This window comes from Sipha flava, unplaced genomic scaffold (assembly GCF_003268045.1).
Source record: "Sipha flava isolate LNK unplaced genomic scaffold, YSA_version1 23_pilon_pilon, whole genome shotgun sequence".
NCBI classification, from domain to species: Eukaryota; Metazoa; Arthropoda; class Insecta; order Hemiptera; family Aphididae; genus Sipha; species Sipha flava.
This window is the reverse complement of record NW_020272884.1, coordinates 269,203-283,553: the sequence shown is the minus strand read 5'-3', so window position 1 is coordinate 283,553 and position 14,351 is coordinate 269,203. Positions and strand designations below refer to the sequence as shown.

At 29.4% G+C, this 14,351-nt stretch overlaps 1 protein-coding gene across 1 annotated transcript; it reads right to left on the bottom strand.

The window, feature by feature from the left end:
• Positions 1-4,259: 4,259 nt before the first annotated feature.
• On the bottom strand, positions 4,260-12,245 carry LOC112684027 (broad-complex core protein isoforms 1/2/3/4/5-like). The gene is made up of 5 exons (XM_025555326.1): positions 11,636-12,245; positions 6,227-7,213; positions 6,089-6,166; positions 5,614-5,668; positions 4,260-5,543 (listed from the first exon to the last, which is right to left on the bottom strand). Exons 2-5 carry the CDS (start codon positions 7,169-7,171, stop codon positions 4,858-4,860), a joined length of 1,764 nt encoding a protein of 587 aa, XP_025411111.1. The 5' UTR covers positions 7,172-7,213; positions 11,636-12,245; the 3' UTR covers positions 4,260-4,857.
• Positions 12,246-14,351: the final 2,106 nt, after the last annotated feature.

Genomic DNA, 14,351 nt, shown 5'->3' with positions numbered 1-14,351 from the left:
ATTATAAAGAATTATGTAAACTGATCTTTAAACATGATCCTGATTTTGAAAAATGTTATCCACAGAAAATTAACTTAAGTAGCTGGAAAGTTCAAGAAGAGCTGATAAAAATGTGTGCTGATAAAGTTAAGGAAACAATCTTAAGCCAAATTGATAAAGTTAATTTTTTACCATAATGTGGGATAAAGCAAGGTAATATTAAATATCTCATAGCTAGTATTTTCTACTTATATGAATTTAGTAACATTATTATTATAACACATTGAATAACATCTTATTGAATATAAATTTAAATTAATAAAATATTAAAAATGTTGAATACATTACTAGTTTTGTTTTATATGTGTTAAAGTATTTTAGAGAAGAACAGCTATCGATTTGTATTAAATATGAAGTTGATTTTAAGTAGGAATTTTAAAATCGATTCAAAAGTGTGAGTTTGTAGTTGTAATTATTATATTGAAAGAAGTGTTGAGTATTATAAATGTTTTGAGTAATACTTTACAAAATAAATATGTAACTCTTGGTACATCTAAAAATATAATTGTTGGTGAAATAAAAACTTTTACAAACTTAAGATTCTATGATGAATTTTTAAATTTGTGAAAAAAAATAATGCATACATCAAAGCGTTGGTTTTTTTGTTTTTATACCTATATTATGATTTCATAACAAAATTAATATTGTACAACTTCTAAAATTATTTGGTAAAAAGGATCAAAATAGCAACAACAGTAACCAAACAATCTCCATAATTATGCCCTTACAACTACCACAGGAGATGAAGAATAAACTTTAGCTGAAACCTTTTGGAAAACTCAGGGACGGCGCAAGGGGATGGGCAATTGGGGCAGTTGCCCAGGGCCCCGCATCTTAAATTATAATTAAGGGCCCACGGTTCTGATTTAACTGAACTTAAAATATTTTATTAATATAAATCATAAGACCCAACATTTATTTTGCCCAGGGCCTCACAAACTCTAGCACCGTCACTGGGAAAACTCCAGCATATATGTGCATCATGGATACTGTAACTAATAATTTAAAAAGCAGGTTTTCAGATGAAAGTTCATAATGAAAAATTCAGTTGATTCATTTTGTAATTTGGTCTATAAAAATTCATTGTAGGTAGTTCAATAATCATTAAAAATTAATAATAATAATAGATAAATATAGCATTATTTAATAAATTATAGTATTATACAAAATTAAATTATTATCTGAAATAATTATTAGATCAGTAAATTATTTGTAATTAAATTTTTAATTATTAATTATCATAATCTTTCTTTTCCTATTATGATCTTGTGATTATTTCAATTAACAGTTGATCTGAAATGGTAGTTGCACATAATTGTTTAAAAGTCTCAAAAAGTGATTTTGATTTTAATGATTTATAAAATATTGTTGAAAAACATATCCATCCAAAATTGTATAAGCTATTACAATTTGCAGCAACTATTCTAATAAGTTCAACTATATAAAGATGCTAATTAGTTATTTATCTATTTTAAGTGTAAAAAGAGATATTGCTTATTTAATTGACACTGTGATTATTGTTGATAATTTTTCAAAAAAGAACAGACATATTACATTACTTTAAAATATTAATATTTTTAATAGGTTATAGGTGGTTAATTTAATTTAAAAAAATCCTTCTTGAGCTGTTTCACTTTATTATGTATTTATTATAAGTGAGTATTCAATTTATTTACTGAATTAGTAACGAGGTTACTAAAAACTATTATCTTTTCAAATAGATTTGGGCTTTTGACACATTTCTCTGTAAAAAAAAAAAAAAAAAACTCTAAATTAATCACTACTATGTAATTATGGGAGTAGAACTTTGTTGAATTAAACATAAGACTTGTAAATATTTTAGCCCTTTCAGATTTTTTACCCTAGTTACGCATATGAATATATCTTAAAACTCTGAAAGAAACTTCTTTGCATTATTTTAATTTCTTTTTTCTGTTTTATAGAGATAGAACAACTGAACTCTATGTTTCTCTTTTGTTTATAACTTTTATTGTAAAAAACCAAACTATATAAATAATAAGTACACACAAACAATTAATTAGCAATGAAGTATGTACTATATTTATACTGATTGAGGGTTAAATATATTTTATGTTTAATATTGTAAATATTTAGGTAATAAACCATTGAAAAACAGAACAGATATATTTAATTATGAATATCTATAATCATAAATAATAGTATAAAACACACACTACACTCTGAAAATTGCTTTTTACTGCAAGTTGAATAAATAAAATATAACTATGAAAATTTACTATTAAAATGTAACTAAACCTTATTACCAAAAGTATAACATATTATAATATAGCATAGAACCCCTGTGCCCTAGTATAATTTATAAGAATTAAAATTAAGAAAACGCATTTATATAAATTTTGTTAGACAAACTTAGAACAATATTCAGTCTTGTAATAAAAATAAATAAATAATCAATACATGATAGTAATTTTTTTTATGATGTAAACAAAACAATATAAGAAAAAAGCACTTCTAATAAATGAGATAAAAATATTAATATTATTATTATATATTATGTGTGTGTGTATGTATACTACATATATATATATATATATATATATATATATAACATATAGATGTTATTTCTATACCTAATAAACAATTTTCCTAAAAAAATGTAATTAAAAAAAGATGAAAAATTATAACCAAGTTCTAAGTCAAAATAAAAATATTGTTACAAGTTATTATATAAAGTCATATAGCATAAAAGTAATTTTTTAAACTATTTAAACATATTATTCAAAAATCATACCTTATCATAGAAAACTTATTTAAAACATTAAAATTGCATTTGGTTTTATAGTACAAATGAAAAATATAATATCCTAAATAATAGATTTCTAATCCTTAAAATCAACCACAAATAAAAATGCATTAAGCTCAAGCAAGTATCAGTTAAATTCCATTTACAATAATTAAAAATAAAATAATTTTTTGTTTAAGTTTTTAATATTTAAATACAAAATTTTCAATTAACATTTTACTATGTTAATCTTAATAGTAAATATCCTATAAGCTATAAAATTAAACAAAAACGCAAAACATAAATTTTTCAATTTAACCAATATAATTGAACAATTCTTGCAAAAAAAGAAAGTAAATAAATATTAAATAGTAAATATAATTTTAACAACACGTCATATAAATTTAAACTTTAAATTATCATTACAATACATACCCTTAATGAAGCCCAAAGTTAAAAAAAACTCGAACAAAAACAAAACAATTATTAAATAAAAATAAATAAAACAGAAGTCTTCAATACTTATAAAGTAATATATAAATAAAATATACAATAAAAGGTCGTTAACACGATATACATTTAAATTATTTTTTTCTAGAATATGCATTTCATCAATATAAAATTCAATAGTAATTAAATACAAATTAGTAGTTTTAATTTACATGTTCTAACTTTAACTAAACTTAAAAAATTTACTCTATTTTGTGTAAAATAAATAAAAGTTAAATAAAGGAAATTCAACAAAATCCAATTTGTTAAAATTGCATCCTACCCAGACAAGTATATTCTAAAATGAATTATCTAGTTTTATGTTAATTTTAAATAATTATGTTACAATAACAGATGATCAAAAATTAAAATTATATAATTATTAAACTCTATTCAAATTGTTATTTTTATATATTTATGCTTCTAACAAAAACCAACTCAGTCTTGAATTCACACCTTTGTTCCTGTAGACATTTCAATTAATATACTATTGCAATTTATTGATAAGTTGATAAACCTCAGTAGGAACAAAGCTGAGAATGTTTAAATCAAACCAGTCCAAATGTGTATCAGTTCTTTTAAAATTAAGGCTACTCAGTCTTATTATTTAACTATTTGAAATGTAACTGGATTATACAATTATAATATTGGCCCCAAAGTAGTGTTTGCTAAACCTAATGAACACATGATTTTCATTGCTGACACACTGAGCATTGAGTATAATAAAGCTTCTAACAATGTTTGTGTAACATTATGACATAGAACTGCATGAACACATTAGTTAGTACATTATTGAGAAATATCAGTGTAGAATATTAAACATTAAAAACAGTCTCCTTGGTTTAAATTAACTAAACAAAATATATATATATGTATATTATTATTACTACTTAACTACATAATATTTTAACAAGTAGCAGTCTTATGCGGTTTGAGATATCTGTTTAGTGAAAATTAATAAAAATAATAATAAATGGAGGGAATCAATTAAGTGAAAATTGAGTGGATTAGCTTTGTAATTATTGAGTTATTTACATTCGGTATCTACGACTTTAAATAGATTTTGATACAAGGAACTCTTATATAACGATAATTGAGCAGTTTTTTGGGATTAAATGGCATTTATAAACTGTAACCTGGTATCAGATATTTCAAGATATAACCATTTAATTAGCTACCTGAAGCAATGTTTTGATTTAAATTTTTCAGACTTGGAATTCACATAAAAAAATTAATTTTACGTAATTATACCTAGGTTATACCCAATATTTGCAAATTCGACTTACTCAAAAAAGAAAATTATCAAATAAAATAAAATAGTGTCAACTTTTAAAAAATAATTCAATTTTAAAAGAAAGTAAGAAGTACAAGTTTCTCAACTGTACAACTTTTTCCGCACCAACTAACCCTGGTATGTCTTTTACCGTAAATGCTAATTTTATGACATAACTTAAACTAAAAAGGGCTGGTTGTCTTCAAATAGCTTAGAAACTAACATTTGGGTTTCAGTAAAATTCAATTATTGAATTCGAATTGCACATACTGCCCATCCAATAAAAATAAATTCAGTCCCTATCATCATTACCAGCAGCTAACACGGGACAGCTAACAGTTTGATTAAGTGGTCCCATAATAACTCTAGATGTAGGAGTTGTTTGCATTGGTGACGACTCAGATTTACGAGATACAGATAAATCTTGTGCTTGATCATCATTTTCTGTTGGAGTTGGCGATCTAATATCCTCCCGATGTCCAGCATATTTTATTAGTTCTGGACTACATGGTGAACCTCCATCATCCATTCTATCCGAATGAGGTGAATTTCCATTGTTAGAAGTTTCATGATCAGACTTTATAGAGACTCCAGATAATCCAAGAGCGTGGTGTAAGAAACCAGCGGTTGCATGTTCCATAGCTGAAGAATGACCAGATTCATCTTCAGCTCCAGACATTTGACTTGAAAACATTACACTACTAGTACCAGGCCCTAATCCATATCCAAATCCAAGGTTTCCGTTATTAACTCCTGATCTGCGAAATGGACGGCTTGTAGTTATTCCAAGTTTCTTCACTTTGTCATAAAGGGTACGAGATGGAACTCCAAATTTTCGTGAAGCTTGTAAGGCACTCATGCCAGTTCGCACAGCGTCTATTGCAGACATAATATCTTGTCTTGTGTATTGTTTATATCTTTTCCATTCTGGTTTATGAGAAGGAACATAAGTTGCAATCCCTGGAGTTACAACACCACCTGTTCAATAAAATAACATAATAAATACTGAAACAAAACTAATAGGTAAATAAATTATTCAAATGTTTACCTTTTGAATCACCATACATTGATTGAGGTGAAGATGAATTATTCAATTTTCCAATCTGAAAAATAAATTAAACTTTAAAAAATGTAAATATTTTGATTATAACACAAATTATTATTACTGAGGAATTATTAGTAAATATACTAGTTCAAATAATGATTAACCAATTTATTTGTTATTATACTCATATTATCCTATAAATATACATATTTAATTAGACAGTGATATTAACTACAAGGTAGTGAAATTTAATATTATGGGGAACTAACAAAAACAAAATACTCTTAACTGTAATAACTTAATATTATCATTATATCTAAAAATAACTATAAGCAAAACTATAATAAAAAAATATAGTATCATTTATAAAACAATTTGAAAAATAAATGTATTCTAATTAATTATTTTAATTTTGTATCTGAAACTTTAATTTATAAAAGAAATTTAAGTAATTACAATAAAAACCATGAATATTTACCCTCATATTTTCTTCATCATCATTCATGGACAAATCTGGAGGATATGGAGAATTATGTTCTGACCCTTCTACTTTGATCTGCAATAAATTTAATTGATTAATTTAAAATTCTTATAATTTGTTTTACAAATAAATTACCTTTGAAAATTGACTACCATATTCAGATCCATTAGACTGGGGTCTTTGGTGTTCTATAGCTTCAGAACCATACATAATAGGAGGGAGTTGCTGTGAAGAATCAGCTTGCCCCTGACCAAGAACAGTCCTTAATATTGGTGTGTCTCGACCCATCAACATACTAGATAGCTTTTTACGGCGCAATGGTGACATTCCTGGATATCCTGCGATCATAGCATCATAACTACCTCCAAACATAGCATTAGTCACAGGTGTTGATGTCATCTGTAAAGCAGGTATTGGCCACATCGGAACATTACTTCTTCCAGGTCTACTATGTTCAGTTGTTAATGGTGGAGATTTTCCATAATAATTCTTATTATAGAATGGTGATTGGTGGTTTATACCAGTACTGTGTGGAGGTGAATCATTTTGTTCATTGTTGTTGTTAATATTAATGGCAAGATCTTTGGTCGTACTCGTATTACCATCTGGTGATACATGATTTGGAGATGAAGTACTAATTATATTGCGATCTTCTTCAACAGCAGGCGTTATTGGTCTTTCCGTTTTGTGTGAATTATCTTGAACAAGCCCTTTAACTTTAAGCATCTCTGCGACTTTGAGTAGAGCAGCTAATTGGTCATGCGCAATATTCACTTCACCTTTGTACATATAGTCCAGTATAGCTTTCATTTCAGCATGGCCAACATCTTTCAAAACAACTGCAGAATGTTTACCAGGTACTTCAGCAAATACTGACTGAAAGTACGAAGAACATGCAGCTAACACCATTTTATGACATTTAACTGGTGGCCCACCCTCACAAAATAATGTAGTATCAGTAAATTCTTCAGATTGAAATAGTTGAACAAATACATTTGTTAGATTTGTCTGGTGATTATTCCATCTCAAACAGTATTGTTGGTCCTGACCAGAAATTGTATTCATTTGATTATTAGTCATTTTGAACAACAAAATTTAATTTCTGGCTGAATTTTTAAAAACCTAAACAAATATAAGTATTACATTAACATATGAAATAGTTTCAATGATGATTTACTACAAAATAATTTGCAAATTTTGGAATCATTTTTTTTTTTTTATTCTTTGTGTACAATCGAAGCTACATATTTCACTAAAATATAAGTGCATATTAATAAATCGAACCATAACAAACTCGTTTGTATAATAAATTCGGAACATATTCAAAATATGTTAATTGAACATTAAAAATTAAATTTGATTACATTTAAAAAACCCAACAATTTTTACAACATTTATACAAAATTTACTTTCGTGAAAACACAAATTTATTAATATGCAAACAATTCAAAATTAAACTCTCTAGGCATAACACGTACTCGACTATAATTTTACCACAATATCTATTCACAGATTTAGAGATTTTCCTCGAAAACAAGACTTGGAGAATCCTATATAAATTTAAAAATCTAACAAAACCTCATCTATTTACATTATACGATTATAAGAAAAATGTATTTTAGACAATTTATTATAATAGTTACATAAAAGAAAAAAGAAAAAACACCTGTGTTGGTTAACATTATTTGACAATAAATGAATAAGCGACAGACCATAACATCATTCGTCTACCAACCGTACAATGACAACCCCAATTGTCTACAGTGCGTTCTTAAAAAATCCAAAGAACAAGCCATAATTTTGATTATTTTATTTTTTTTTATGAAAAATATTCAAAAGTCAAACACCTACTCCCGCATAAAAATAAAATTTCCAACTCGAATTCTAAGCAATTTGTAATTCATTATTTTTAAATTAAATTAAATTATATTAAATTATTAACCTGTATCATAGCGATGTTTAAATATTAATTATATTATTCACAATAATAATCAAAGTTAAAAAATTTTAAGAACCGTAGATCAATAGTTTATAGTGTATTCACATTACAACTATTGAATCATCAAATAACATAAGACATTTTTAATATATTACTAACAGGTGTCGATACTATACAAATTTAAAAAATTTTAAGTCATCAGCGAAAAGTCAACCATTAATTTTATGTGTTATAGAATATCAGCTAGAATTTTGTTTTGAATTTAAAAAAAATCCATTAGATATAATAATTTAAACACTCTGTATACATACGCCCTTATATTGTAGTAATAAAATGTTTTTTTTTTTTGTGTATAATAACGGCATTGCGAATACGGAATTGGCCCCAGACACAACAACCCTCGAACGGGACACGGTATTTTAGGTATAGTCTGCCAGACAAGTCGGACCCCTCCACCCACCCTATAACCAGTGGCAACTATTTTTCACGTTTCAAATAGGTAGCCTTCGGGCGTGTGTAAAAAAAAAATCGCGAAACACGACAATCACCGTGTCTGCGCGTCTGGCGAATTGCAGTGGGGGTGGTTGTCTTTACATTTTTACCTGCTCACTCGTTGTCTGGAAATACAGTAAACCCTTGCCATAATCAAATAAATCATTTGTGTAAACTATTAAAATATTTAACGGTATACGATTATCATACATTCTTTATTTATTTGTTTAACCTTTACACTTTTATGTACATTGTGGTAAACCATTCCAAATTCGAAATTGCCTAATTAGTAATTTATTGTTTAAGAAGTATAGCATGTTTTGATGTATGGAAATGAATATTTTCAAACAGTTATATTTTGAAGTTATTTGTTATCTGTTTATTTGTTCACTTTTTGTACATAAAGCATTTTTGCAATTATCAAAATTTGATATTTAGTATCAATCTCAAATTTAATATATCAAAAATACAAACAAAAATCTTCCGACTACCATGATAGCAAATCATGAAAACGAAAGTTCAAAAGTTCAATTTGAGTTTAACATTTGTTTTAGCGTTCTTGAATATTACAGTTTTTAATTATACTTCGATATTAGAGAACAGTGGTTTTCTAACTTTTATGGTAAGCAGATTCTCGAGCTTATGAGCAAAAAAAACATAATTTCGAACTAATTTTTACATAGATTTTAATAATATCCGTGCGTATTGTTTGTATGTAGGTACCAACCAGGAATGATATAAAGACGTGGTCCCTCGGAAGACCACTTGGTTAGAACCACTATTATAGAATAATTAAACTTTCGAGTATTCGACATCCATATTTTATACATAATTATATTTATTAGATACTAACATTAGTTTTATAATATATACTCAGTATAAAAATAATTTGTAATACCTAGGTACCTACAATCAAAACAATCAATATCTATAATATCTTGTTAACACTCCAGACACAGCATAGTATAATATAGTATTGAGTATATTAACAATATTATACTTAAGTATAAATACACCACTTATGCATATTATTATTTAGTTAAGTTATTTACATTTTTTTTTTCATTATTATTGAATTTGGTCGAAGATTATTTAAATTGGTGCTTTTGAAAAATTTGATCATGTTGATGGTTTAAATTAACATAAAAACGACAAAACTATGAACGTGTAAATACTCTCTGAATTCAAAAAAAACGTTTTTGATTACCAAACCTCAATAGCATAAATGTATTTATTATATAATCAATACAAGAAGAAACAATACTTTATAGTCATTTTTTTTTTTTGCAAACAAAATTATATATTATGCCACATTATTCATGGTTTAACTACAAATAATAGTATAAATGTATCTTACGATACACCATCACCCAAGGTGTTAAATGGAATTTGAAATTTGAAAGGCGATTGATATTCTCAACTCGTATTTAAATTATGTGCAATAAATAAAATTCGTTCAATATCGAATAATATATTGCCATCAACTATTAAATATATAATATAAAAGCAAGTCTTCATAGAAAAATAATTGTATTAATTTGAATTAATTTTTTTTTTTTTTTAATAGCAAAAAACCTATCAATTAATTTTCGAAAGAAGCCAAGATCCCAAAATAACACGTAAATCGCAGTTATGCAACGAACCATGAAGAGACAAGTTTTACCTATTAATAGCTACAGACATACGGAGTAAACACAAACAATGATGGAAAATGGAACTTTTTTATTATATTATATTGACGTTAATTTTTACTTACAAATTATATTTAAGCGTTATCGAATTAGTGTGAAAAAAAATATGGAATTATACGAAAATTTTAAGTACATCCACCAGACTCATAATCGCCATTTCGTTATCTGGAGGAACCACTTACGAGTGTCGAACGACCAATATTGACAAAAAAAAAACAATTATCCGGATAAGCCAATAATTATAACATTTTCAGAGTTTGTCATTTGCCAATTTATCATCAAACAAACAGCCGGTCATGATGGGTCCCTAGAGAGACTAGAAGCGTAATTATTTTATCGTAAAATTTTTAAAAATTTGATTTGCATTATTTTGATAAATACTTTTATTATATTTGTTTTTATTAACGGTTAAGCAGCAACAAACATGACGTAAAAAATAATTCGTCATCAGTGGGAAATAGGAAGTACGCACGGTTAACCGAGGCTATCAACGAGGCAGTCAAAAATTAGGCGTGGAGGGGTAGGGAACACACCTTTTCTAGTGAATATCGCTAATAACGCAAAAAATACATTTATTCTTTATGACTGTATCACATCGATACGACCATACCAGAACCAAATGTTCAACTCCAATATTTTGGTAATTTAATGTTTAAAGTTTCCTATCGCAACATACAGAATTTTGCAGTTACTAAAAGTGCAATATCTCAAATATTGCAGTTTTAGTAACTTACAGATATTATATCTGTAATGAAATTTAAAAACTAATTTTAAACACAATACTAAAAAAAGCAAGCCAGTAGCCGCACAGACGACAGGTGTAGTAAGTAGTGTAACGTAAAGCGCGGGAGCTAACTTTAAGTTGTGACTTTAATTTTAACTTTGTTTGTGTACATCCAGCGAGTGTCGTACTCGATTTACCGTCATCTAAATCGATGAAAACATATGATCAGGAAAAGTACAGATTTTCGAGTATACTGGGTTTTGAGATCATCGCGAAAACAAGTCAATTTTTTACGAATTCATAAGATTCATAAACTTAATAATAACCGTTCAAAAGTTTTCCGTTAACTTAAAACTACGGATGGTTTAAGAGAATATTAATGTAAAGAGACAATGTGAAAATAACAAACCATCTGCGAGTAAAAAACGGTTCTCGTACAGGACATGGGAACGCGAGAATTTTTTCGTGACCCGTATAGGGTATATTATTGGGGACTAGGGTTAACCGGTTTATTTGCATAAGCGAATATTTGAATAAACGCGACCCACGGTATCCGGTGATTTCCATAATTAATATTTTAGCAAGGGTACACACTTTCGCCAACCCCGTCAAGTGGCTGAGCCCGCATGATATATAAATACGTAACAGTTAACCGCGTTACAAAAAGTGTATTAATAATATTCATTTGGAATACATACCGAGATGCATTTCCTGGTCAACCGGAAGACCACTGCAAATCTCACGTCCAGCTCGATCCGAGGACGACAAATTGGGCGCGAGCGCGGTTCGTAGTGTACGTGAATAGAAGTGACGACGGCGATGAAAAACGGTTTTTGGCGAAAAACAAATTTTAAATCGTACGACAAAACAATATCTCAAAACAATTCTCGGAGCAATATAAAAAATAATATATTAAATAAAAGACGGTGTTTTGAGAAGAAAAAAAAAATTTAAAATAAATAAATATATATAAATATATATTTAAAAATGTATTTCAACTCGAACGTGTTTACGTATTTAACGATAGATTAAATAAGTACAGATAAAAAAAAAAAAAAAAAAAGAAAAAAAGATGACGTTCGTGGCGGGGGCCGGCGGTGCGCGTAGTAAGTCGTCGTCGTCGTGTTTTCGACTGTCGGCGGTGAATGTGACGTATGCGCTGGTTGTACGAGCGACGTGCGTGTGCAGTACGGTGGTTGTAACGCCGGCGACAGGGTGCGCCCGAATAAATGCAACTCTCTTTCGGCGAGGAGCGCGCGCGCCGCGAGTATACGTCCGCCGCGATCGCATACGCACTCACATGCACTCTCTCCCGTTCGCTCTCTCTCGCCGCGCAACGCACGCAACGCCGGCCGCCGCACGCACTCTCTCGCGCTCTTTTCTTCTCCGCCGCCTCACCCTCCCTTCCCGACGCGCATATTATCGTTCGCACTCTCACTCGCTCGCTCTATCTGTCCCGCTCTCTCTCTATCTCTCTCTCACTCTCTCTCTCTCTCTCTCTTTCTCTCTCTATCTTTCTCACTCTCCCGAAAAAAAAAAAAACGGGTTGGTCGTCGTCGTCGTCGGCGGCCTTACGCACACACACGCCGCTCACGCACTTTTTTCCCCCACCACCACCGCAGCCGTGTCCGCGCGTAATATATTTCGGTAATGGCTCGTCGTCGTCCGAGTACTATATTTGTACGCACTTTTATTTTACATACACGTCGTGCGCACTGTATTCACCGCCGTACGTTATCTCTCTCCAGGCCGAACGTGTACGGTGGTGCACTCCTACTCTACAGTACAAGTCCTATGCGTAAACGCGTGTGCGAGTGCGTGCGTGTTTTACGCACATCGGAGCGCGCATGTGTACGTACGTTCGAGTATCCTGTTTTTTTTTTTTTTTTACGGTTTACCGTGTGTACGTGTTTGTGTTCTCGTCTCGCTCTCGCGAGTCGTGCGTTCTCTTTCTCCCGTCATCGCCGCGTACTCGCGCCGCACTGCTGATGTTACGTTTGAATATTCAAACTGGAGTGGTGCCCTAAAACGATGCGTGGAATAGAGACAGAAAAAAAAAATGACACGCGTAACATGTTTTCTGTTTACACGATCGTCTTTTGCGTCGATGACAACCGCCGCCGAGAAGTGTAAAGCACTCCGGGTTTTTTATCTCCTCCGTCCCAGGACGGAAACAATATAACGATCATAGTTTAGTACGGTTCGACTTAGTCATCGGACACCTCTCGGTCAGCACAATACCGCCGCATGTTATCTGTTCCACCAATGGTATGATTTTCTAACTGGAACCCGGGTCGATCATTGTTGTGGTGTTCGTGATTTAAACCGTGTTCAGGAGGTATCTTTTCCGACCAACGTTTCGATTTCGCACTACTGATAAACAAATTGTTTTTCGGCTCCAATAAAATTGCAACACGTCTAATCGATTTTAAAATACATTCATCGTTTTTAGAATTTCTATTTCAACAAACATCGACACGAATCGTGTTTCTATTTTTATACACAAAACCATGTTTACGTTTTGAAGTTCAAGGCCGATACATTAAATAAATGATAAATTTTATTATTCTTTAACAGTGAAAATAATAATAAAATAACGTACGTATATTTTATGTATGTCGTTATCGTAAAACAACTATTCCGTTTTAAATACCCAATTTATTGTAAATTGCATATTATTATATAGCTGAACAACAATTAAATTGTAAAATGTGAACTAATTATTGTTTAGCAATTACTGATGAGTAGTGAAATGTATAAAAATTGAATTGGTATGATTTTTATATATTATTAATTTAAAAATTGTTCACTATGAATGGTGTAACACTGGATTAAATATGATACCGATTAGTGGTCGATAAAATAATTAAATTTAATATTTATGCATAAGGAAGTAACTTAACCTTGTTTTGTGAAATGCATTAACTTTCAACGGTCGAGTAAACCTAGTTTAGAAAAAAATGTTTCGAAAACAAATTGATTCAATGATTTCACAGTTATTACTTATTCTACCAGGTGATCCAATTTTGCTTGTTGCAATAACGGTTTTTTGGACTATATTGCGGTTGATGAATAAAAAAGCTGCTGAATATGTATAGAACTTAAATATAGCCTGGAGATACCTGAACGACGAACGTAATATGCAATGCCAATCGATTTAATAGTGAATGTTGATGGAATTAAAATTAATTTTTACATCCTTATTATTACTTAAAAATAATAATAACCATAATAATAAATCAATATCCATTTTTAAATAAATTACGTAGTATTTTATTTATTGTATATATTTTTATCAACAACAATTTGTAATATATTAAGAGTTATAATTAATATGCATATACAGAATTTATTTTGTAGATTTATAGGTATTTTGCCATCAAACTATTACTTCCAATTTTTTTCATTAAAAAA

Bases quoted from the DNA above. Each gene is read 5' to 3' on its own strand.
- LOC112684027 (XM_025555326.1), bottom strand. From the start codon at position 7,171: ATGACTAATAATCAAATGAATACAATTTCTGGTCAGGACCAACAATAC. The intron at 6,167-6,226 runs GTAATTTATTTG...AATTTATTGCAG, and splicing joins ATGGTAGTCAATTTTCAAAG to ATCAAAGTAGAAGGGTCAGA. The intron at 5,669-6,088 runs GTAAATATTCAT...TTTATTTTTCAG, and splicing joins ATGATGAAGAAAATATGAGG to ATTGGAAAATTGAATAATTC.